The sequence below is a fragment of the Dermacentor silvarum genome, chromosome 11 (genome assembly GCF_013339745.2).
Source record: "Dermacentor silvarum isolate Dsil-2018 chromosome 11, BIME_Dsil_1.4, whole genome shotgun sequence".
Taxonomy (NCBI): Eukaryota; Metazoa; Arthropoda; class Arachnida; order Ixodida; family Ixodidae; genus Dermacentor; species Dermacentor silvarum.
Genome location: NC_051164.1, coordinates 49,759,105 through 49,785,134, shown reverse-complemented (window position 1 = coordinate 49,785,134; position 26,030 = coordinate 49,759,105). Strand labels below are relative to the sequence as shown.

Sequence of the window (26,030 nt, the reverse complement as noted above, 5' to 3'; positions counted from 1 at the left end):
GTAGCATACCGCAGCTACATGCAAATGTGCACTACAGTGCTTGAGTGCGCGCTCGCGCGACAGCACCGACAGTCGGCACAGGCGCAAAGTACAAGAACGCATTTGTTGGCAGAGTAGAAGCACCCCCCCCCCCCCTCCCTCCCTTGCGCGCTGCCTTCCCGCTTTGCTCCTTTCGCGTGGGAGATTGTGTCGCCGGTTACCCTTGCGCCCGGTTGCAAGATACGCATTTGGTGCCGCAGCACAGCGTCGCCCCCCCTTCCTCCCTCCCATACCCCCACGGCCTGACGGAAGTCGCGTTTTCTCTCCGCTGTGCGTTCGGTCTCCGTGAAGGCGCGCGTTCCCCCGCGCGCTTTGACTCGCACATACGACGCGCGGCGATGATTTTATCGCCCTTTCACTTTATACGGAACCTCACGGCGACGGCGACGCCGACGGCAGAAATCCGCTTAAAGTGTCCATATAATTGCTATCGCAATAAAACGCTACATTCGAGGAGCCAGAGTACGCAATTGTTAAAGGGTGCGACACTGGGTTGTTAGCACTGCATCTTGAAGTGGGAACAGCGCGAGATACGAGGACTAGCGGCGTCTCAGTTTTCTATTCTCACGCTGTTCACACTACAAGATGCAAAATTGAACGTTGTAAGCATGCAGCAGGAAGACGTAAGTTGCTGAAGAATTTTGTGGCAGCACTGTTGACCGATATCCTACAAACAGGATTGGCCTCCCAGCAAAACAAAGGACCTTAAAGACACGGGGGCCCCGTGTCTTAAATTATGCGTGTTGTCTAGATTCCATGTTTGCTTAGTATAGCACTTGACGATGCCTCCAGCATCGGCGAAAACGCCGAAATCATAGCATTTGATATTTTATTTTGCTCCTGAAATCAGGAGCCTGTCGGCGTCAATTTTCCTAAATCTTTTTTTTTTTTTTTTTGCATTCACTTCGCGATAAGACAAGGAACGCGTTGTGATGCAGAACTTAGGCGGGTATTGATCCTTTTCGCGGCGATCCCGTGGGCGCTGCCATGTTTGATCACGTGGTGACGCATCCATTGCTTGCCTCAACTGCCTCCGTTGCCTCCTTGTTTACAATGGAAGTGTATGACGCCGGCGCGGCTTAGAAAACCTCTGTTTTCGGAGATATCGTAGACGGTGACTATAGGTGGACGACACGAAGCTTTGATCACATCTTCAGAGAACATGCAAAAACGCTTTCGGAGCTGATTAAGCTAGTGTCCAAATGGTGCAAGAGCGTATATGATGCTTCTTCTAAAAGCGGGTCTAAATATGTATTCCAAGCTATCCAAACATTCCGCTCATGAATTCAGTCAGGATTAGTGTGCTTTGCTCTTTGTTCTTTATTCGGCAAATATTTTGAAGCAGTGGCTTGTCAGTTTCTGACTCAGTGAAGTTCCTCGGTGCGGGCACTATCTGATTAATGTCTGCGTAATCGCTCGCGGGTGTGCTTAGTTCCGATAGATTTGTTCTTGCTGCGCACAAGGCTTGAAACGTAGCTGTTTTGTACATTGTAATACCTTGTAGCAAATATATATTACAGCTAGTAACTCGCTTACTCTTGTGGACCGTCACGAAAAATTCAGCTTCGACGATTCGTGCGCCATCGGTGTAGTCCGTCATTTATTGTGCGTATACAGTGCGCATATATTCAAGTGTGCGCCCATTCACTTATTCTTGATACGTCGGCGATATAGTGGGCGTAAGTTTTCCTGCCATTTGGGACAGATGTGCGAAACTTACTATGACAGGAAGCGGCGCTACTCCCTTTGACATTGTTTAACGAGTGGTACTCACTCTTGCCGACGTTCTGGGGATGAAGCCCTTTCTTTGGAGGTTAGCGATACAAGGCTGGCGGATGAGCAAATTTCTGTGCCGGTAACACGTTCGGACAGTTGCAGCAGCGGTCCGCGAACTTGGCCACACAGATTCATTCTATTCCTTAACATGCCAGTCACTATTCTTGCAGCCAACTACTGCACATGTCTTCAATCCACATGATTTAATCTAGCATGATTGGAGCACAGTGTGTTAGCGAAAACTCAGTTGCATTTCCGACAGTTGATGGCACAGAAGCAAGGTAGAAGCGGTAATGGTTTCCTATTCGTGCGCGGTCGCTGAGGAGAGGTATGGCGCGCCGCCGCGAGCGCCATCTCGTTTCTCTAAAACAAACTGCTCCGCGAAAAGGGTCAATAAAATTGGGCACTACACGCGACACCATCGAAGCCGTCGCGTTCGATACAGGAAGACAGCAGCGGCAGTGACGATCACCAAAATCCGGGAGGGTAATTGGAAGAGAGCTTCGCATTTAAAGAACTTTGTCACGGCCGGACGATCAGCCATTCGGGCTCTCAGCCCGTTATCCTTTCTTTTAATGTAAGTTAAATACATTATAAGGTACTTTCCGTACCCGAAACCCGCGTACCCTACACGACACGAGTTGCGGGATCGTCACGTTGAGCACGGACAAAGAGCGAAAAGAATGCACTTACCCTGGCGAGGCAATTGTTGACGTGTTCGGCCAGACGTTCAGGACACCCCCGAAGAGCGACGTGGCACACGGGACAGTGAACCCCCGTTCCCAGTCGCCGCTGGTCGCGGTTGGCGCGCACCCGTTCCAGGGACTGCTTCGCAAACGGCATTGAAACAGAACGGTCACGAAAAAAAAACAATGAATAAAAGACACTTGAGATCTATATATGTGAACTCTTACTGGCACATTCGGCTGGTCGTTTCTGACAGCTCCAGAGCACTCTGGCTGCGCGCGCGTTACATTCGGCTGGTCGAAATCGGGCGCTCGGAACACATTCGGCTGGTGTATTCGGAGCGCCACGCTCCTGGGGAGGTATTCTGTCGGGTCCACCTAGTGTACTACAGTGCTCAGCGATTGAAACGCGATACTCGGACAACATGGCGGCCCGCACTTTTTTTTGCGCCACCGGTGGGCTTAGATGACGTATGACGTGGCGTGTTCTACGGGGGGAAACGGTTCTGTGAGACGTACTGGAGTGAGTTAGGTCAGCATGGCGGAAGTTTCAGTTGGCGTTGAGGCGGACGGAGCACCCAGCGCGTGTGCGCACGCGTGTTTTATTTAGTCTATATACAATCAGCTTCGGAGATCAGTAGTGCATTTCTGAAAATCTGTTTCACTAATGTGACTCAGCATTCTAACTGTAGTTCCAGGCTGAGGTTTAGCAGTTATGAACAGTTAAAAAAAAAAAGAAACATACGCGACGATCCTAACAGCGTGGGTACCGTTTTGCTACTGAATAAGTTGTGCTGTTTACTTTGACAAGCGTTCAAATGGTTATCTGTAGATACATTGCGCGACTACCTCGTTCGTTAGGCAAGATTTCCTCCCACGAATAAAATAGTCTTGGTTAGTAATAACAGCATACCGTGCAGTGTGAATCACAATTGTCAAGTGGTCGAGCGACCGGCTGCGGACTGCGCCAGCGTCCGAAGCAGTGGTATACATGCTGGGTTATGGATCTGTTTGTTTGATATGGCACATGGTCCAAGCATGCGGCATGACCATGCGATGTCCTATTGTGGCATATGAGCCCATGGTAATTTTTTATTATTTTTTTCCCCGATAGAAGAGGATGAAAACCGATATTTTTTTTCTTCTTATGTTCGGGGTTTTGTTCGTCCCGTCCTCTACGACGCACTCACCCGCCTTAGGGAAATTGTGTTCCCAAAGATAAGCCGTCGGATTCCTTTCATGCAATCCCCTTTTAGTATTACTGCTTTACGGGGCAAAAAGGCAATGCCGAAGCACAAAGCTTATTATGTGCGTATCATGCTGGTTTACCAACCGCAGTGATCGCTGTGATTATAGCAATGCCATCGGCCTCATACAGGAGGCTAACGTAGACATAGCATAGTGATTTCAAGTCTACTAGACTTTAAGTGCGTGAGAACTATGTCGGTGGCTGACGTGCAAAATGGTTTATAACCATTGGCGCTTAGATGTTTCGGGGTCACATTAGGTTGGTCGTACACGAGCACTCTTATGCTTTGGCTCGCACGCCGAACAATCAGACAGTGAGAATGTTATCCAATTCACGCTGGCAATTCACAGACGCCGGTTCTTTTCGTAGAGCGAAAACCGATACAGCCAAAATAGTTCACGACACGCACACATATACCGCGGCTGATGATGCACACCGCTTGTTTACGCACCAAGTAGAACATCACCGCATATTGTGTATAGTTATTGCTGCACCGGAAGGCTACACACTTGTTTCCCGACGACCTTGTATGAAATGACATCTCGTAAATTCCACGGAGAACGAGCCACAACATCTCCAAATCGTTCCGCAGCCCATGACGGCTGCACATAGAGTTATCAAAGAATACATTATCAGTCTAAACTGATTTAGCGTATCTCTTTAGCGTCTCTTTAAATGAAGATCGATGTGAGATTCCTTCGCCCTGCAGTGGACATAAACTCATATAAACAGACCGATGATGATGATGAAGAAGAAGCAACACCGAGTCAGCAGTAGGTGTTTGTGATGCAGACAAATAACGCGATACCTGGCGCGAGTTATTTGAAAGGTTGCACGCTGCTGCACAGAATTACCGCCTACCTTAGGAACCCATTCGAGTGGAAAGTATTGAGCCCAACTAGCGGGCGCGTCATATAATGCACATGATGCGTACCTCCCGACGAGGGTTCCTTCTGTTGGAGTTGCCAGCTGGCGTCGAGTCGGAGCGGTGCCTCCTCGCCACGTTCCTGCAATAAAAGAACATCACTGGCTCTTTCGTAACCATGAAAATTAAAATGACGTCAATGGAGAGCCTTTGGCGATGCCGTATTACCGTACGGAAATGCGCCCTGCCCATTCTGCAAATCTTTCCACCCAACAAAAGAAAAAAAAAAAAAGGGGGGGGGGGGGAGCAGGTGTAATACGGAGGATTGCTCTGCCGGAAGGCTGAGACGAAAAGCATGAAACGTCCAAACTATTTATTCGACGGCCTCCGGTATAATGCACCGGTTATGTCAGTTCGATCCCAACGCGTGTCTCGCACCAACGTCGTCGCGAGTGCAACGTTCGACGAAACCACTGACACGGCAGAGAACCACGTCTTTACAGCAACACGGCCGCGCACCGAGTGGACGGCCCTCACAAGCGGTTGACGTGGGATATATACCGGTCACGGACTAATTTAATTATCGCGCGCAAGTTCAAAGGAACTTCATAACTAGGTTCGTGCGCGTTTGAGAGTCCTGTCGGCGTCGCAACCGTGGAAACACCTCTTGGCGCTTAGAGAGTTTTTGGAGTGTGAATGAAGACAAGAGCACGACTCTTTTTCGGCACAGCCTTCAAGCTGGGCGGGTGCAGCGGGAGGGCCGACTATACGTCACAAAACACGGCTGCGGTTATTCACGCAATTACTTCGCTTGATGCGCCGATCCATTTCTGAGGCGCGACCGATGTCTTTACCAACTCGCTTAGCTGCCCGTCTTCCGACTGCAAAGAACCTGCGAAGCAGCCATGGACACCCTTCCCTAACCCCGTCGTCGCAAAACTCTTTCGTAAGAAAGCTTCCCGAAAGGTGCATGGTGTCCAAATCCCGACGTCTATGACGTATTTCCGGCTCCCGCAATCGCGTCCGGAGAGTTCAACCCGCAAAAGCATAGCCTTTGAGATCCGCATATAATAAATGCAGAGGGCGTTGCCCTATAGGCTTTGCAGGCTAGGTGACTATTTGTCACCACCCCGTTTCAAAGGGGATGCCAATAAATCATCATCATCATGGACACCACTTATTTGGCTTAGAGCAGCGATCTCTGAGCGCTCTGATAAAAGCTACTCGTTTCAGCGACCAGCGGCATAGCCTTTGAGATCCGCACTTATAACAATCCAGGGGGCGCCACCCTATAAGCTTTGGACACGACTTTTTGCTTCATAGAGTTTCTCACTATAACACCTAGAGGGTAAACTGGCGCCACCATCTATGCGAGTTTCTTAAGGGCTGCCGTGCCCTCATGGGAATGACGGGATATGTGTCTGCGAGGCTTGTGTTGGCTGGTGTTGTACGAGGCTTCGTCTAAAACGTGGATATGGCTACACAAATAACGCGTTCTTAAAGTAAAATCTACATAAAAGGCTTTCGTTCACCCATGTTACATCTCTCAATAAAGTTTACTGACCTACAGTGCAGCATCAAGCGAAGAAAAGCAAGAACAGCACGACAAGTTGTTCCAAAGCAAGCGATAATCTTGTCGTCTGCCCTTCCAACTTTAGCGGCCAGCTGATACTTTCTACGCTTCATAGAATTGTGCATCCAATAGTATGTCCTCAAAATTAAACAAAACATGTTTTTGTGTAATAATAAAGCTAAATCAGTTTTTTGCGTGCTGTTTTAGCAGGAAATCAATCATTGTGACAGACGGAACGGTGCTAGCCAGGCGCGTCTTCAAGGCGTTCGGGCTCTCCAAGAACGATGCCAATCCGAATCCACAATATACCGGCATTCCCTTGCATACCACAGCGCAGCAGCGCCACATTTCCCTCTAGGTTTTATAGTGTGAAACTCTATGTTTTGCTTAGCGCACCGATCTCTGAGCGCTCCGATTAAAGCTACTCGTTTCAGCGACCGCCGCGACACCAACGTGGAGAGCGCTTTCGTGACAGACTAAAACGTGGTGTGTGTATATATATACCTGGCGATTCCCTGCAGCCTGTCCACCTCGAGCTGCCAGTGCTGCTGCAGCTCTTGCTGCCGGAGCGTCACGCCGCACACGGGACAGCCGAAGGTGGCCGCGGGCACGCTGCGGCGCTTGGGCCCTGCGCAATTGGGCAAGCCGGAAAAAAAGAAAACAGACTCCTTATATATACCTCAACCTGAGCGTGCTGAAGTGGGACTGGCGAGCGGGACAATACAAAACGCGAACACACATGCACGTGGCTGTTGCTAATATCTCCAATGCTCTCACTTGCTTCCTTGTTTGTCAATATGGCTGTAGCTAAGAAACAATTGTAACTATTGTAACACTTTTTAACAGTTGCAACTAACATACAAGCGGGCTTTCACCCTGTATGTCCTGTTTTTTTTTTTTTTTTTTTTTTTTTTTTTTTTTTACTCAGTGCATGTGCGCTGCGAATTCCATCACATTTCATTGAGCCCTTCGGATCTCTTAATACTTTCGTTCATTGCATAGTGAGGAACTCGACGTTGACGGCCTTGACGCTATGAGTTAGCAAACGAGGATTTATTTGGCCAGCTGCCTGCTCCTAAGCTTGGAAGCTCCCGCTCCTAAGGTTGAACGGACGTTCCACATCCGCCGCCAGGCTCGTAAGTGGCGCTGGCTAACACTCCGAAAGCTAATGTGGCACACGTACAAGAAATACCCAAGGAAGTGGACGGGAGCATGGTAGCTTGAATTGGTAGAGCACAAAAACGCGTGATGTGGGAGATGTGGGTTCGACTCCCAACCAGCGGCAAGTTGCCGTGTTTGTCGACGTTCATTTCCGCTTTTCCTCATTATTTTGACAATTTCATTAGATCAGTCAACCTCCCCTATGCTTTCTCTGCATTCATTATCCGGTTCACCGTAGGGTGCAATTGACGAAAAAATCGCGCACCTCGGTTTCCCCTATTCCTTTCGCTCGTCTAAACAATTGTCACTCAACAGGACAAAAAAAGAATTTCGAAACCGATTCAACCTCTCGGTGACGTCGATGAAAGAGAGCCTTCCTCAGCGAGTTGGGGGGGGGGGGGGGAGGGGTGATGAGGAAGGGTGTATGAACCACATAATTTACTGCGACAGCCACGCTGGGGCGAAAACGTTTGATCGACGTCAACTAGAGGCTAGTTAATTCGCCTTCCAAAATTTTGTCAACATTTACCATCATCGCCCATAATAGTAACGATTATTATCAGTTACTGCCATCACCATCATCACAGTCCATAACATACCCAGGGCCCCAGGGGACCATACCCAGTAACTCCAGAGTACTGGGAATGTGGTACGATACCCTGTGGACCATACCATGTGGTACCATACCCAGTGGTACCATACCCAGTGGTACCATACCCAGTGGCACTTATGTTTAGACTGCACTATCTCCGGGATCGGCCCACGAAAGAGGCTAGAAACACATATACCCCATACAGAAAAGTGGGGGTAACTCGTCCAAGACCTCTTCTTACAAAAAAAAAAGCTAAAAAAAAAGCATTGCAGCCCATCCTGAGTTGAACAAACCCGCACCAGGCAGTCGCAGCCAGCGAGGCTCTTCGCGTTTCAGTCCCGGTATCCCGCTAAAGAACAGTAGATGCACACGCACCGGCTACCGGTAACGCACCGGTTACCAGTAACGCCAACCGGGCAACGGTAAACGCAGCGTCGATGGCGACACCTCGCGCCGTTACGTTCACACGAAATTTGTTAATAACGCTCCTGCGTTTTGCGCCAACTCGGCTCTTCTCGGCCAAGAAGACCAGGAAAAGATCGTTAAAATGTGAGGGAATCTCCGGGAAAATTACGTCGTTCGCCGGAGCCGTGCACACGGCCGCACACTGCATTTTAATGCAGGGCGCCAGTGCGCGCAGTCCCGCTTTATCTATCAGCCATCTCGCGGTGCTCTGCGCAACTACTGCGAGCAGAACCGTAATAAGGTGCTTTCGCACAGAGCATCCCTATATACGAATATATGTGCGACACAGATATGCTGTCGTTAGGCAAGGGCTAAAGCAATTTGAGTGCGGTTTATCGGGCTTAAAAGAAAACTTGAAATGGCCGTGACGCACGGCGTCCGAAAAATACCAGATATTTTTAGTAGCGCCCTTATGCGGGGTGTCCCAAGTATAGGGCACCAAGATTTAAAAATGTGCAAATGCCAAGTAGCTGGACAGAACCAAGGTAATGTTGCTTGCTGTCGCTTGCAGGTACTCAGATTATTTTTTGTGTCTTTCCGAGCGCGAAAGAAGCCCGCGAATACACGCAAAGTGCCTCGAGCGGCCAGTCGTGCGGTAATTTTGCATGTAGTCGGCGGGCTTCTTTCACGCTCACACTTTTATGTAGCACGTATAGAGCAACAGAAAGCTGTATCGGGAGTTTTTAGTGGTGCTCTACAGTTTTCTCATTGACCCATTTCGTCGAATTCTGATATTTGAGAAGTTGATTACTAATTTAAGACTAATTATCTAATAGGCCGGAATGAAAAAAAAATAATCAGAGTATCTCCAAGCGACGGCAAACAACATTACCTTGGTTCGCTCCAGCTAGGTGGCATTTGCACATTTTGAAATCTTGGTGCATGATAGTTGGGACACCCCGTATATAATCACAGAAACTTGATATCGCCCACCCCCGATTGCTCTCTAATTCACACCGCCGTCTTTCTGTATCTTACCGTTACGTACGCCTGTAATTTTTCGTTTCACCGCTCGTTATGTGGTCTTTAGTTTCTTTTCAGGCTTATCTGTTATCATCCAAGTCTCAGCCTATACCAGTTTGGTATCCGTAGAATGCAATGATTGGAAGTTTTTCTATTCAGGGATATCGATAAGCTACAGGTAAAAACAAAAAAAGTGAAAAAAATATTTGTGTGAAAATTTCCTCCACATGATCCGGGTAAGTCTGTCTATAAATTTCTCAGAGAAAGTTGCAGAACAGTGCCCGAAACGCGCTTTCCGGCTACAAAAGAAAGAAAGAAAGAAAGAAAGAAAGAAAGAAAGAAAGAAAGAAAGAAAGAAAGAAAGAAAGAAGAAAGAAATTATTTGCGTCACGAAAAAAACACGGCGGCGCCCATCGAAACGGACCGGACTCTTGCCTTGCACCAAAATCCGACGAGTCCCACCGAGCAAAACAATCTCTGTAAGCAATGAATGATAACGACCGGAGTTATCGCTTGCTCGCACCTCGCCTAATAAATCAGAAAGACTGTGGGCCACGTAGTATCGCTTTCTCGAATAGCATGTAAGTGAGAAAGATTCAGAGATAAACAACCGCTGTTTATGAGATCTACAATCGATTGTGAGAGCAAAATGGTTGTTATAGCCGGGCGCGCGCGCGCACGGGTGCGTCTATCCTTCTTTTTTTTTTTTTTGCGTTTACGTTGTTTTTCTCTACCTATTTTATTTCTTTGCTGCGCAATAAACTTCAGGCGCAAGTCAACGTCGGTTTTATCCATTCCCTTAACCCCATGACCGGTTTTTTTTTTTATTTATTTCGCGGTTTGCGGTATTGTGATTATGAGAGCTCGTTTCAGTAAAACGCAAAAGGCTTAGCTGCTACTACCGTCGAAGGGACGGAAATTAATCCTCATCCGAAACCAACCACCTGAAAACCAGGTGACACTCTCGTTTACACTAATTCTCGAAAGTATTATCATACAGAAACAATTTCCGCCTCCATTCCACCCCGTGAACGTGGATGCACAGTGAAGCTGTTGCCGACGTCACACGAGCGCCACCACCACAAGGCTTCGCACCGTCGAGATCGACGTAGCGTCCGCGATGTCGTTCGCGCCTTTTCCGTTGGTGCTTCGACGCCGCGGTGCACGTTGGCGGCGTCCAATAGCTTGCGCGTAACCCGCCTTCACCAAGTGAACGTCACTGTAATTTTTTAACAGTATTGAACTGATGTCTATTACGGTCGCAGCACACTCTGCGCGACCGACGCAACGGAAAGAGCACCCACACATTAAGGACAGATTGATTCATCGTGCGCACACGTTCGTCAAGCGCGCACGCAGGTCGTTACCGGAGCGCAGCATATTTCCTCATTCTATAGTAGACCCTCCGCATGGCGCAAATGGCATTATTGAACTAATTAAATTTCTCAAAAGTAAAGTGCGTCACCAAATTTGTAAAGTACGACCAACACACAACCTCCAGACGTGATAGCGTCGGACTGCAATTTGAACGTAGACGAGAAAACGTAATTCTGTTACGCGGAAGCTCAAAATTACGCTAGCTCTGGAGACGAAATTTTTTTCTTTGTCGGCACGACGGTGTGTACACGCGCGGACGCAGAAAATTTGCCGGGGTAGCCATGTACAGCTTCGCTGTAAAACGCGTAAAAGCAGATCATTTTTTGACGTCCAATTCGCACCGCCAAGCGCCGGCTTCCTCAGAGTATTAGAGAAGCCACTATCGAAGGCCATGCTTTTGTGTACTGTATAGCCTGTAGGCACCGGAAGCGATTGCAGGAGCCGGAAAGGCGTCGTGTCAGCCATGCTATATGGACATTTAACCAACTTAACTTTTTGTTCTTACTTCTGTTCGTAGTTCTGCCTTTTAGCAGCAGTACGCGCCGCTGTAAGCGCAAGCAGGCAAACTTCGACTTAAAAAAAAAAAAAAGAAGGAAAAAATCCGTATTTGCCCCGATAGTGATGTTCGCGAATCTCACTGGAGCTTCTATTCTAAAACTGCCTCATGAATCTCGTAACTATATAAGCGATTGTTTATCCAATATCAGCCTATCAGAATGTTGTTTTCTGCGAAAATTAAAAGTTGAATGCGAGGTGAGGTGCGCGACATGGAAGATTAAGGGGGGGGGGGGGCAGAGAGAGAGAGAGAGAGAAACATGACGTCGGGCAGCTAGCCTCTGATGATGCCCCTCCTTCTCTTCGGGTCCTATCTGCGCGTTGGCTCTTGGGCAGTAAGCTCTCCAGGGTTGCCGGACCTATTGAGGTATTGTTTGGTTCGTGGTAGCTTTTAGTGACGTCCTCGTCACGAACGACCCTTGCATGAAAGAAGAAAATAAACTAGGAGGGAGCATTACATCACGAAGCCAGCCTTGGCAAGCGAAAGCTCCATTATGCGATTTCCTTCATTTTTCTTTTTTTCCCAAGTATCGGCCCAACACGTGACCTTTGAGAATACTCAGCGTGTTGGCCGGGAACGTCTGGGTCGCACTATAGTTTTTAATCGATGCGCACTTGCTCGTCTGCGCTGCCGTAGCTCTGCCTGCAGAGAGGGGCCACTAAAACCTACCACGCTCTGTAACTTGACGATCACGTGCTGGGCCGATACGTTTAGCTTCAATCGCGTTGCGCAGTGCTCCGTCCTAATTCTTTCTTTCCTCCATTGGCCCTCACCATTCTCGGCTGGAAATATACCGCTTGCTCATCACGTGGTGAGGGTCCAATTCCCATAAGCCTCTCTTTCGTATTTTTACGACTACGCTTAAAAAATTGTCAGGTGACGCTCCCTCCTAGTCTTTTTCCTTCGTTCGCGGCGCGATATTATGAAGCTCAAGGAAGTGTCCTCGGCGAACGTACAATACCCAACGCCATGGCCGACGCTCTATTCGAAGGCAGTTTATCAACGTCAAATATTTTAGTCTAACAGCGTACAATAACATTGCGGGTGTAACTGCAGTACAAAATGTGTTCTGACATTGCGAAATGCTGAAAAACATTACAGTTGTTTCCCAAAAGCTAGAACATCCAAGATTCTCGCAGAACCAATTAGGCAAAAGAGAGAGACAAGTGCGGTATACGCTTACGTAAGCGCCCAAATGCCCCGTAGTTAATGCTAATCTAAGGGTGATCGGCTAAGGGTGACCGGTTCCGTTCGCTCTTCCTTGCTTTAAAGAAAAAACACAGCAGCAAGCTCCCGTTACAACGAAATCGTTTCACACGAATCAATGAACAAATATGGGGAAGAATATACGCGATAATGTACTGCGTTTGTTTCCATATGCCGTGTCTATAGCCATCTGTAAGCAGTGCTGGTTTTCACTGCAGGACTTTACACCAACAACTTTGCTATTTGAGGTCTGTATTTCGTTAAACCAGAAGCGGCATTATTATTTTGATGAGCCGCGAGAACCTTCGTTGAGAATCCCACCGTCTTAAAGAGTTTTCGGTGTAGAGAATATCAGCGATAACATTTGTTAGACGGTGAAACGCGGTCAGCCGAGAAAGATAAACAAGTACACGTGTCAATATACTCATGTTGCGGAACGCAAGCAAGATACGTAGGAATTATTCTCTTATTCCTTCGTTGTTTGTTTACGTTCGGCAATATGTGTTTGTGTCTTTCGGTGGCAATAAAGATTCCCCAGTGGAAATTCAGCGCTCGTCCTCGTCTGTCCTTCGGTGTTGTCCTCGTTCAAGAAGTCGCGATGTTGTACTCTGAATCACGCAAAGCCAACTAGCCAATCTTCGACGTTAGTGTAGTCAGCCTGTGTAGTGAGCCTGTTAGTGTAGTAACCAGATTACGTGGAAGTGCACGCTACACAACATGTAGAACACGCCGAGGGAGCAATGGCAGGGCACTGCCTGTCCAGCTCGGCCTTCGACGATCAGCTCGAGCTGATCCAGAGAGCGAAGAAGATGGCAGGAGCCAGCGGAACCCTGGACTACGGGCCGCGACCATTAGCGATGCCCCGTCGGTTGGGGGCAACACAAAACTCTGATTAATCCTTCAATAAAGTTTATCTACTACTACCAGTCAGCCTGGTGGTCGCAGGCAAAGTAGCCCGTACACTTTGGACAAATTCTGTACACGACTTATCGCGGAACCCGGCACCAGTTAAGCACGATAAATCATGAGCGACAAAATTCAGGGCTCTCTGTAGGTAGTAATACGTATAGCACAGACGATGAACGCTGTTACCAGCTATACTAGAAAGGCCAGTAAAAAAAGAATAATAGTAATGCGAGCTACATATTCCTACGCAACGGCCCTGCTTGCGCAAATACGCGATGGTATTCGTGAGGATATGGTATTTCAGGTATGGAGTCAGATTTAAGCATTCCAATGCCAACAGAGGGACAACAAGAATTTTCAAGCCGTACCAAGGCACCTTATACTGTTCGAAGGTATACAAGCTCTCGCTCTGCGGCATGAGGTCATAGTTCAAAGCGCGCGGCCCTTCTGCCACCTCGGAGCCAATGCTCCGGGGCAACTCGCGACTGCAGCATAATCTCCATCGGGGTTACAGTGCCCAGGACATTGGAGGCCACTCACTCAAATGTCGAGCATGGCTGTCGTCCACTTCGACGTCCACGTCGGCACTCTCGTCAGCAGTGGAGACGGTCTTGCAGGGAAAAAGAGAGAGAGAAAGAGAAAAAAAAATCAGGTTTCAATGTCGTAACCAGCAAATACATAAGTGGTTACGAAGCGATGGGACTTGAACGACGGCAGCCCATGGTTGAAATGCAGGATCGTAAACACTGAGTCGGCGAGAGCAAATCGACATTGAAAAGCGAATGCATGTTACTTGACACTAGCAGTTGCAACGAGAAGCTGACCACTTCAGGAACGTGAACAAGATTACGAAAATGACATATGACATGAACGGAACAAGGGCTGCTGCTTATTTTGGGCGTGTTTCGGGAAAGCAGTAACCGGGACGAAGTATGATTTGACACAAACGCATCTTTGAACGATGAAGTTCGTGATCTCCAAGACTCGATGCAAAAGAAAGAAAAAAGAATTCAGGGGCGATTTAGCGGTAAGTGCGTCCTGCTAGTTCGAGGAGCGCAATGCAACGTCAGTTGCACTGATATATATATATATATATATATATATATATATATATATATATATATATATAATGAAAGAAACGAAAGGCGTCTGAGGGCGCCAATTTTCGTAAGTCCTAACTACATGATGCCACCAGTAGCTGAGACAAGGAAACCATGGGGGGGCGGGATTACTTGTTTACTTAATCGAAACGTATGATTTATGAATGAGTTGAAATCAAAGTGGACGAAAAAACAAACTGGCCGCAGGTGGGATACGAGCCCACGTCTTCGTACTGCCCGTACCATGCTCTTACCGCGACGTCGATTTTCCGTTCACTTTATTGGGTATTTATGCATGTGTACTAGAGTTATAACCTCGAGAGTGGTAGCCAGCGCTAACATATATACAGGGTGTCCCAGCTATCATGCGTCGCGTTTTCAAAAAACACGGGCCATTCTACCGTAACAAAGTGCATATTGTTCACAGTCAAGTAGAGGAGCTGCCATTGATATTTTTGTTGATGCCATTCAATTTACTAATTACTCGCAATTAGCTGATTCTATGCTACTATTAATTTGCATGCTATTCACACGCCATTCACATTTACATGGTATTCACACACACACACACACACACACACACACACACACACACACACACACACACACACACACACACACACACACACACACACACCCAACCTAAGTTTTGCCAACCCCTCTCTACCTCTACCACGTGACCGGCTTCCCAAACTTCACCCACACACCCTTTTCCCACTTTGACTCTCCTCACGCTAACGCATTAATAAACAATGGAGAGGCAGTTGTGGCAATAAACTCGCAAACAAAGCGAGCACTGAGAGCTACAACGAATGCACGCGATGTCGCGTATGCGTTTCGCGTGATCAATAACAACGGCTGCGACGGTGTAGCGAGGGATGATATTCCAGGTACGGAATCAGATTTAGAGTATTCCAATGCCAATTGAGGAACTATAACCACCGCATTCACAAATGCATCTTAACTTGGAGCCCATGCCCGACTTGACCTAAATGAATGACGCCTGTAGCGAACGCGCCGAAGGAAACGAAATGAGAGTCTTGCGGGCACGCTCACGCCAGGCGTCGTTTAAATCAAGTCAAGCATGGGCTGCAAGTGGAGGAGCATTTCTGTATGCGGGCCTAAGAATTGATGGTTTTGAGCAGCACTCGAGCGAGGAGTGTCCTCTTTCGAAACTTCGGAACACGTGTCTCTGGAGTAGGAATAGCGGGTTTGGTGTCTTATCTGATCAGAACGTCACAGGCACTGGTACTTTGCTCCCTACCGCTACTGTGAAAAAAAAAAAAAAAAAATCAAGCTATGCGCAATGCCAAAATCACTATGCCACCACGGCGGGTGGGTTGCTAACTGAGCACTTGTACAAACTCGGTAGGGTGTAGCGAATATGGAACACTGCATTTCGAGCCACCGGAATCCATTATTCCGGCTTACTGGTTATGTCAAACACCGGACCATATTTTCGCACAAAAACGTATGTTTACTCCTGATGTAAAGTAAGGTAAGCGACGCAGGAATAACAACACAGCCAAAGATGTCGCGGGAGAGCTTTCACCTCTTATTCTTCCTCAAGGGCTCTTTTAATGAGAAGAAAAATAGAAAAAAGGTTAGCTGCAGGAAAGCTACCCAGTTGCTTCCAATAATTACCAATACAACACTGTTTTCGTGTTTATTATTATTATTATTATTATTATTATTATTATTATTATTACTGTAGAGCACTTAATGAGGACACGGACGTAGCATCAATCAAATTATAAATCTTTCAACTTTGCTCTCGTGTTCAGCAGTAGGGTTCCAACAATCCCCCCCCCCCCTCCCCCCCTTGTTTTGTATATAGCGAAATTCCGGTACCTCTGGTTTTTTTAAATTTCGTTTTTTTTTTTTTTTGACGGAAGAGAGAGGCGTGCAAGGGGGGGGGGGGGCGAAGATTGTTGGCGATGCTTTCGCAGTGGGGCTACGTATGGGTAGACAGTTCCGCGTCAATTCTGTCGACTGCACTTTGCGAATCGAAATAAAATGGGCAAGTCCATGTTGGAGAGGACAGTGCGGAGGACTGCGCTGCAATTCGACGATATTATTTTATCTAGAATATACTGTCAAGGTTACCTCAAGGGTGGTCACAGGAAGAGAGAGAGGCAAAACCAAAGATATATACATCACATGTGCATGACGTACACCTTGCGCATTTTTTTTTTCACTTTAACGAAAGATTTGTGGCGCGAAGTAAGTGACAGGAAATACAAGAGGGACAAGATAGTACGCCAGATAGGATAGGATGCCTCTGACAAGGTAGTATCCTGTCGGAGTACGCCTCAGACAGGCGTCCTATCCTGTCCATCTTGTGTTTCCTGTCGCTTACTTTGCGCCGCAAATCTTTCGTTAAAGCTATGCACCAGCTTGCCCAACAGTGTACTCTGCTAAAGCACTTTTACAGCGAAGCTGTATATGGCTAGTTTCCAGCGGATCGATGTCCGTAGACCAAAAATCCCGAAGATAGTGCAATACCGGGCCGATCCACGGCGGAGGTGAAGCAGGATTCAAGCACTCCGCCAACTTGCCAACACAAGTTTAATATCTTGGGTCCAAATACAACCCGTATCGAGATATTAAGCTGATAAGAACAGATACTACTACTTTGACCCGCGTCGGCCATGTCTACGTTCGCACCATACACGTGTACGCCATCCCGCGTATTCAAACTAGTGCCTACCAATCTGAGTGTCTTCTGTCTCCTGACGTCATGCTCCACGTAGGCTCCTTTTCGCCGTTCTGCTCTGACTGTGAAATGGGTAGGCCGCGATATGTACGGTCTGAAGAAGAACAGCGTGCCTACAAAGAACGACGGCGTGAACAGAGAAGGGAATGGGCGCGGCGGCGGAAGGAGACCACCGACGGTGAGCGGGCCGCGGACGCCAAGAGTAAGCGTGCTGCCGGCCAGGACCACGAGGCAGAAAGAAATGCGAACAGTCCATGTGGCCCCGATCCCGAAAACTTGGAACGTTTCACCGAAGCAACGGTCAATCACCAATTCACTACATACACAGCTTCGCTGGTCATCCACCTCGACGTAGTGGAACGGCAGTGAATTTTCACATGCGCCTTAATTACGTTTCGTACTTCCATCTTCCTGTGAACATCTGTCTCGTTTCGATACACTTGACGAGTTAGACAACAGCGGGGTTAACGGAGTGCAGCGAAGGAGTCGAACTCCCGACTTTCTTGCCACGTGCGCACAGCAGATCACACACACAACGCTCTTCCAAAGAAATTCGGGCTTGAGCGTCGTGTGTGTGTGATCTGCTGTGTCCGTGCAAGCACGGATGTATTTAGAAGAGCGGCTCTTCAACGACATCCGGGCTTGCGTGCGCAAATCTTGCGCCATTGATCTTGCTCATCGGCCGCGTCGGCTCAGCGGCGGCTACCGCATCACCTGCTGCTGCCGGGTGCAAGGTCGTGGGTTCGAATTTCCATCTGCGGCGACCACATACACTCCGAAAGGGGGTGCTAAACGAAAAGCGAGAAAGAAAGACACTCCGCCGTGCGCGCGCTCGCTGAAGAACCCACGGGTGGCCGAAATGATTAATCTCTCTAGCCTTCTACTACGTACGATGCCTCCAATTGCGTCAGCGTATATACCACCGAGACTCGAAGTCTCCGCCAAAATTAATTAATTAAAGTCACCGCCTGTCCGTACGCCACGAGTGCTGTCGCAGGACGGGTTCGCGACTCGAAATTTTTCAGAAACCTTTACGCACCGACCGCTTTATTAAAACTCCGGGATTTCTCGCCGAAGCAGGCATTGACGCGAGTCGCGGATACTGTCAGCGTACAAATGAGCTTAGGCCAGCGGCGATGCGCCTGCGTTATTTCGCAATCGCGTCGTCCACGCGCAGTCCTTGTTATGGACTGCGCATACACGCTTTATCTCACGACACTGCTTCGAAGCCATGCGCCACGGCCTTCCATATACGCATTTTACCGCATTTAGTCGACCATAAGCACCTTGTTACTTTTTACTGGGGAAGCGCAGTCGAGGACGGTGATGAAGTTAGGAAATTTGAAGGGGCAAGTTGGAATGTTACCCGCTAGACAGGGGTAATTGGAGATCACAGGGAAAGGCCTTCGTCCTGCAGTGGACATAAATATAGGCTGCTGATGATGATGATGACTGTCACAATTGGAAACTGCGTTTCCTGTGCCACATACATCCGCCGGTCTATCAGCATGTCAGTCATTTGCGCTGCAACTGCCGTCGCTATCAAGTAGTTGTCACGGTCCTCCTCCTCGGCTTCAATCACTCCATCGAAGGAAAACAAAGCTTTGACCACCACCCCAACTAGGGATCGACGTAAACTTTAATAGGTCATTAAATTGAAACAACGCAAGACTGGGAGACTAGTGGCGACACCAACGTGTAGCTCCAGCACCAGCTCCCCGTGACGTCATAGATTTGGACGCCGTCTGCTCGGGCGTAGTTAATTCTTCATCGGTATTCTAAAGCTCAGTGTATTCTAAGAGAACGAAAGACCGAACTTGCCAAGCACATTTACTACGCTGAAGTTACTAAAAAAAATTACTAAAGCTTTAGGTGGGTGAGGAATCCCAGCGAAAGAAAGGACGCTTACGTTCGAGAAAATACGGTACTTCACTCACGCGACAGTGCATCTCAAGCATGGAATTAATCTCGTTGTTTTATCTTGCGTGGCACGATGCGCCCGATCACCCCCCTGCACTCATTATTTCCTCGGCACGACCTGACCAGAGTTGCGCAATGAGCGGTAGACCACTTCGCTCGAGGGTATCTATTTCTTTTTTTGGTCTCGCTTCTTCGTTGGAATCTTTCACGGGCGTCCTCGTCAAGGTTAGGGCGCGGTGCCTCCATCGCAGTTTCAAACGAGTACAGCCTCTCACCGTGCTCCTGTTTCACGTTTTTTTTTTTTTTTTACGGAGACGCTCGGAATAACAAAATGATTGAAATTCTTGGACGCTGTATTTTTCTGTTTAATTTTGTTGCCGACCTTCTCACACGTAAGCGGCATGAAGGAAGATTTTTCGTATAAAAGGGCCCACCGAACAGAGTTCGATCAGCAGTTGGCTCAACAGCAGCAGCTCTAAAGTCACCATGGTAAGCCACCCCAGTTCTCTCTTTCTTACGAGTAGCAGAGCAGCTTGGGATGGGCGACTCTGGAGAAGGCCTATCGTACAGCTCTTTTCAGAAAATGTGCCAGCTTGGGGGGGAGCAATACGACTATGCATTCATTTAACTCCCAACATACGCACGGGGATTATCTATGTGGTGTGTTATACTCATTCGGATAAAGCGTGAATCAATAGGATGTGCAGTGGTGCTTGAGAACGCGTTGCTCCAGGCTTAGATATTAGTAGTGAGGCAACTGTCCGAAACTAATACCGGATGGTATAGTCACATGCCACATGTGGATTCCACGCCACAGAACACAGCTAATGAGAATTAGTGAAACTAGTGAGTATTTTAGTGAAAAACGCTTTTAGCCACAAAATTAACGCCCAACAGCTACGACCGCGTCCACGCAACGAATACGGTTTAACGTACTGATTGTTGTACAGTCTACGGGTACTACTTTGAAATTGGACAGCTTTCTGAGTATGAGTAAAAGGCAGAGCGAGAACGAGCACGTGTAACTACGCAGATCCGTGCCTGCGTCCTCCTGGCTCTCGCCACCAGCGCCTTCGCTGGCTACACCGGCTACGGCCTGGGCTACGGCCTCGGCGGTCTTGGCTACGGCTACGGTCACGGCCTCGGCTACGGTCTTGGCTATGGCTACGGTCACGGCTTCGGCTACGGCCTCGGCTACGCCGGCTACGCTCCAGCCGTGGCTGCCGTCCACCACGCCCCAGCCGTCGCCACCGTCGCCCACGCTGCCCCAGCTGTCGCCACCTACGCCGCTGCCCCAGCCGTGACCAAGGTTGCCACCACCTACCACGCTGCCCCAGCCGTCACCACCGTCGCCCACGCCCCAGTGGCCGCTTACGCTGCCGCCCCAGTTGCCACCTACGCCGCTGCCCCAGCTGTGACCAAGGTTGCCACCACCTACGCTGCTGCCCCAGTTGCCACCTACGCCGCTGCTCCAGTTGCCACCTACGCCGCTGCCCCAGCTGTGACCAAGGTTGCCACCACCTACCACGCCGCCCCAGCCGTCGCCGCCGTCGCCCACGCCCCAGTGGCCACCTACGCTGCTGCCCCAGTTGCCACCTACGCCGCTGCTCCAGTTGCCACCTACGCTGCTGCCCCAGCCGTGACCAAGGTTGCCACCACCTACCACGCTGCCCCAGCCGTCGCCACCGTCGCCCACGCTCCAGTGGCCACCTACGCTGCTGCCCCAGTTGCCACCTACGCCGCTGCCCCAGCTGTGTCCACCACCACCGTCCACCACGCCCCAGCTGTCGCCACTGTTGCCCACGCTGCCCCAGCTGTCGCCGCCTACCACGCCGCCCCAGTCTACGGCTACGGTGTCGGCTCCCTCGGCTACGGCGTTGGCCACTACGGTTACGGCCACGGTCTCCTCGGCTACGGCCTGAACTACGGCTACGGTCTTGGCTCTCCCTTCCACTACGGCGCTCTTCTCCGCAAGAGGAAGTGTGAGTATACATTTCGGTCTCCTTCGGCGAGTTGACTACGTTGATGTACATACAACATTTAGTTCAACTACTCCGAAGACGTCGGCGTGACGGGAGATGCCAAACTCGCCTAAAGGCAACACGCAAGTTATCTGTTTGCGGCTTGGCTCTTGTAGCCGGCATAAGAAAACAGGCAATAGCAAAAATTTGTCAGATGGTGAGAAAAAACTCAGAAAGCAACGGTAGCTACCTTAGTATTCTGTTCATCAGAATAACAAGAGGAAATGAATATTCGTTAAATACACCTGCAGACATACACCAAAGAATGCGAGGGGAGGAACTACCACCTCCGTACGTATGTGCAGGGCGGTATAGGTTCGACGGCACCGGTTGTCATTTCTTATCTCCTGTACCTTCGGCGAGTGTAAGGTCAGATGCACAAGCCTTGTCGTCCTCTAGAATCAAAGGACTAATACACACACGCTCTCCTCACATTTACCGATTGTTGGCGTCCCAAACATTAGCGTCGTTTGTGCAGTGTCTAGTGCCTAACGAAACATACGTCATTTTCTCTTTTTGATCTTTCCAGAAACCATCCAACCTATTTCAAGCGAAATAAGAAGACAAGTTATCGGCATCCACCTCTGTATTGCGCCAGCTTTAAGCATGGACGATTAAAGAGGACGAATAAAATTGGTCTGCACAACACTACGTCACTGGCTCCTATATGTTTGTTCCGTGTTTGGCTATATACTATACTTTGTAGTGTAAGTGGCAGTCGTATGTTGTCAGGGACCGAGGGAACTGGCAGGACAACCGGGACCAATGGGGCTCAGCCTGTGTAACTCGCATGATAGCCGTCGGCTTTGCTTATGAAGGCAATGTCGTCAACTGCTCCATCCCCAACCCGTGGTCTCTGTGCAAGCTTCACCGACATATGGCAACTGTGTCAACATTAAGCGCACTTGCTTTAAACTGGCGAGCAAGAGTAAAAAAAAAAAAAAAACGAATTGGGGCTGAATTCACAATGCTCCGACATCAAATCGCAACTGCTGTTTGCCATTGACTGGCCACTTTTGCCAATATGTCCAACACAACGATTGTTTCGCATTTGCTCTTAGGAACAGTTTTAGCGTAATACCTTTTTTTTTCTTTTTTTTTTTTTTGGGGGGGGGGCGGGGCGCATATGGGCTCTGGTCTACTCGTATATTATGTAGCAGGCTGAGGATTCATCGCAGCCAGATAAGCAATGCTATCATGGTGCTTACCATTCCTCCTAGCGTTCTTGAGAGTTAGGAAAAGTTAGAAAAAAGAAAGTTCTGACTATGCTGCTCCCGAAGCATGAAGTCTCCATAAATACTTATAATTGTGCAAAGCCCCGTAACGTGCAAAGAAAGAAAGATAAAGCCTCGGAGTAACCTGGGGGAGAAGGTATAGCAAGAGGAGAGGAGTGTCCCAGAAGGAAGGCAGCAGAAATTCACGAACAATACAACGAAAATAGCAATCGTAATATTTATTTCCTCGTAGACGTCTAGCTAATCAGGAGTTTTAGAAATGAGGGCCGAAAGTTAGGGTACGCAACAAGCCATGCGTACATAATAACGTGAGGTGTTAACAGAAGTTTGTGTTTTGGGGGGGGGGGGGGAGGGGGGGGCGCAAATCAGCTTTGACATGTGTGCGGAGCAGCAAGTCAGACTTTTTTACAGTCGTTTGAGAAAAGCTGGCCCGCAGCTTGGTGCTGCTTTGACCGACAATGCTGGCAACCCAACATGCTTCCCAGGTGAAAATATTCAACCGGAATCCAACTGGTTTCCGTTACAAGCCAACTGGACAGCAACTGGTTTCAGTTGGGATTCAAGTGGAACCATCACCAGTTGTACTGGAAGCAAATTGTTCCAGTTGGATCCCAACTGGTACCAGAACTGGTCAAAGTCATAGCTTCAACAGTACTCGTACAACTGTTTACATAAACAGTTGAATTAAGTGATGCTAGAATGGGGCAACGAGTGCAACATTTCAACAAATGGGTTTTATCCGACAAAGGATTTATTTATATGAATAACTGAATCATGCAGGATCTTGTTGCACAAATGCGCAGCCCATTGCCGTAGCACGTACGTACGCTTTAGTTTCAGCGCGCTAAACTTGTGAAAGTTGGCCCCAATATTTAGTCTTCAAATGAGGCATTGGTTCGCCTCGTGAGATAACGCTGCGCGCCTGATAGACACCGCGGTGTTATGGTAAGGTTACACCAACTTTGTTCCGCTGACGCCGATGTCAAGCTAAGCGCTAGTGAGCCGAATGGTATTTAGGGGAAACAGCTAATGTTTGCAGCATAGCGATTACTTCTCTACGACAAAGAAAAGAAAAATGCTCCGCAACGCATAGAGCTCGCTGCATGACACTCGCGCTTTGCCCGTTCGCCACGACAACAGCCGCCACTTTGAAAAGACATTAGTTGCGTATCTTGTCATGATGGGCTCAGTAATATTATAGCAATCAATTTAAATTATGTGAAATAAAAAATAAAATTGTCATCTCACATAAACAACGTAATCTTTATTGACAGCGAGAAAGTGAATCGCAGATACGAAACTGCGGAAACGTGACGGAGCGCTAGTTCGACAGCCATATTGACAGTTAGCCAGTCAAGCGAGGCCGCGGAGTGCGCAGTCGTGATGATTTCTCAAGAGGAACCTGCGGTGTCGTTGCCTGCGTAACCTTATTTATGCAGTATTACTGTTGGACATTCTTCGTCCTGCAGTGGACATAAAATATAGGCTGCTGCCGCTGATGATGATGATTGTTGGACATTTTCATCTTTGGAAGACGTCACAACTTTAGGCCGTCGCATGGTGCCTGGTTTTATCCCTGACTATACGCGGCTTCGTGGACACATCGCGTGCGGATTGACGTGCGCAGTTTTCCCTGGTCTTGGTTCTGCCATTAGGAGGTAATTATTTAACTAACTTATGTTACGATTGCAAGTGGTTCTTTATCCCAAAGGTGTAAATACATCAGCACAGTGTAGCACTATGCGATGCTTGTACATACACATATAACGCTTGCAAGTTTGGTGCTTGTTTCTGAGCCCTAATATCAACCAGTGCCGTACAAGACGTGTGCCTTCAATAGCATACAGAAGTATGAAGCGTATACTAGCGCGTATCTGTAGCTCTGCCTGACGTGTAACAGAAGCGCATACAGGACGTGCTTGCACAGAAAGCGCGTATTTCCAAACATGTACCGTATGTAGGCATATATACAGGGTGTTAATTTTTAGGTTTTACGGAATTTTAAACAATCGCCTGAGGCAGGTAGCATAATTCTTATCGTTGAGCTGGGTTATTCGATGAGGGCGGACATTAGTAGCACGAGAAATCGAAACACACATTCAGCTAATTAACGAAAAATGACTGATGAACTTCTTAGTTAATTACCTTACGACACATATTGCGATTTACGAATTGTAGCCGGTGAGTTTGCAAGACGCATCCACTTGAAATGAATTTCCAGGATGTATCCGAAATTCAAAGCGTAATGGAATAGCGTTCCGCACGTAAACTACGCTATCACGCTAAACTCGCGTTCTGCAAAGTTCGTTTGCAGAACGGTAACACTATTTCCCTTAACCCTGCTATTACGCTAGCGTTAAACTAAAACTGTCTATTGTGTTCAGGGGGCGTTTAGTGTTTGCGCCGCGTTCTGCTCTCGCGCGGGTAAGAAGGCGCGTGAGAGGCAGAGGGCGCTCGTTTCCCTGCTGAAACATTTCGCATCGTGAACTATGACCTTGCATGACGTTATTAACGCGTTAGCGTTAAGGGCCCCGTGTCACAGAAAATCCGGCATCGGCAACCGGCGTCGGCGTGCGATGTCGGTGGGTGGCGGAGAAAATCATCCCCAACCATGGACCCCGACCGCGCAGGCCCTCCAGGTGGTGCAAGGTTCTGGTGAACAAAAATTGAATTTCTCACAGTGGAATCCGTCAGAAAAATGGTAAAGTGCGACTTTACCATTCAGCGTCGGATTCGCCGTCGGATTGTTTACTAATCGGCGTCGGATTGTAATTTGAATGTACGAGAAAACCTAATTCTGCTACTAGGAAACTCAAACACAAACTCCCTTTCCAGCATGTCTACCAGACCTGCGCGCGTCGGGGCAATAGCAAACAATTAATAAATAATAAAAAAGGTGCTAGGGCCTTCACATTTTAATATAAGACCACGTATAGTGCCCCTGGAAAAACGTCTTTACAGCAATGCATTTCTGTTTAAAAGTGAAGCCGACTTTAAGGGGATCGGTGTAAGCTTGGTCTTTGTAAGCTGGCTTTCCCACGTTCAGTGTTGCAGTGAATGAAGCCTACTTGCCGTATGCGAACGATGCGATGCGAACGGGTCCCCATAACGCGTTCTACTCTTAAAGGCGAAGCTCAAGCGTGCTCTTTTTTTTGCGTGGCGGCGAATGTATAGCGCCTTCGCTAATGCAAGGTCGTTGAAGATTTGCATAAAGAGATGCATTTATTTTTTTTTCTCGCGACGAACGGACGCTTTCTTCGCTCAGCACGCGCGCAGTGCGGCGAAGAAGGAGTCAATCGTCCACGCGAGGCACCTTCAGTCTCGAGCTCTGCCTTGTCGCGTACGTTTACCGCGGAGGCAGGCATTGTACCAAGCACCACGCCAATTCGGCAAAGTATCACTGTAACAGCGAGCGCATCGGTATGTGCTCTGCAACACAGTTTAGACACAATCAGTCTAAACTGATATTCTTTGAAAACTCTACGTTCGTTATTTTTGCGGCAGGCGGAACAGAAAATGAAATTCAAAATTCCATTATTATTTTATTGCGATAGCAATTATATGGACACTCCAGGCGCATTTCTGCCCTCACCACTGCCGTGGAGGTTCCGTATAAAGTCCAAG

At 48.4% G+C, this 26,030-nt stretch overlaps 2 protein-coding genes and 1 non-coding gene across 5 annotated transcripts in view; 1 reads left to right on the top strand and 2 right to left on the bottom strand.

Annotated features, from left to right (window-relative positions):
- Positions 1 to 26,030, bottom strand: part of LOC119433353 (E3 ubiquitin-protein ligase Rnf220) — a 65,203-nt gene that overhangs the window by 26,161 nt on the left and 13,012 nt on the right. For 2 of the 3 annotated variants that reach the window (XM_037700510.2, XM_037700512.2), the window contains exons 2-5: positions 13,955 to 14,024; positions 6,693 to 6,816; positions 4,685 to 4,757; positions 2,509 to 2,643 (exon numbers count right to left, since the gene is read on the bottom strand). In XM_037700510.2, the coding sequence (XP_037556438.1) occupies positions 2,509 to 2,643; positions 4,685 to 4,757; positions 6,693 to 6,816; positions 13,955 to 14,024 (402 nt within the window). The remainder of the gene's footprint in view (positions 1 to 2,508; positions 2,644 to 4,684; positions 4,758 to 6,692; positions 6,817 to 13,954; positions 14,025 to 26,030) is intronic. The other variant, XM_037700511.2, reaches the window with a different exon arrangement.
- On the bottom strand, positions 16,983 to 17,167 carry LOC119434198 (U2 spliceosomal RNA). The gene has a single exon (XR_005188581.1). It is a non-coding gene; the product is annotated as a U2 spliceosomal RNA (small nuclear RNA).
- LOC119433356 (cuticle protein 16.5-like) lies at positions 19,478 to 21,825 on the top strand. The gene is made up of 3 exons (XM_037700514.2): positions 19,478 to 19,639; positions 20,184 to 21,132; positions 21,701 to 21,825. Coding segments are annotated over exons 1-3 (954 nt in total). The 5' UTR covers positions 19,478 to 19,636; the 3' UTR covers positions 21,703 to 21,825.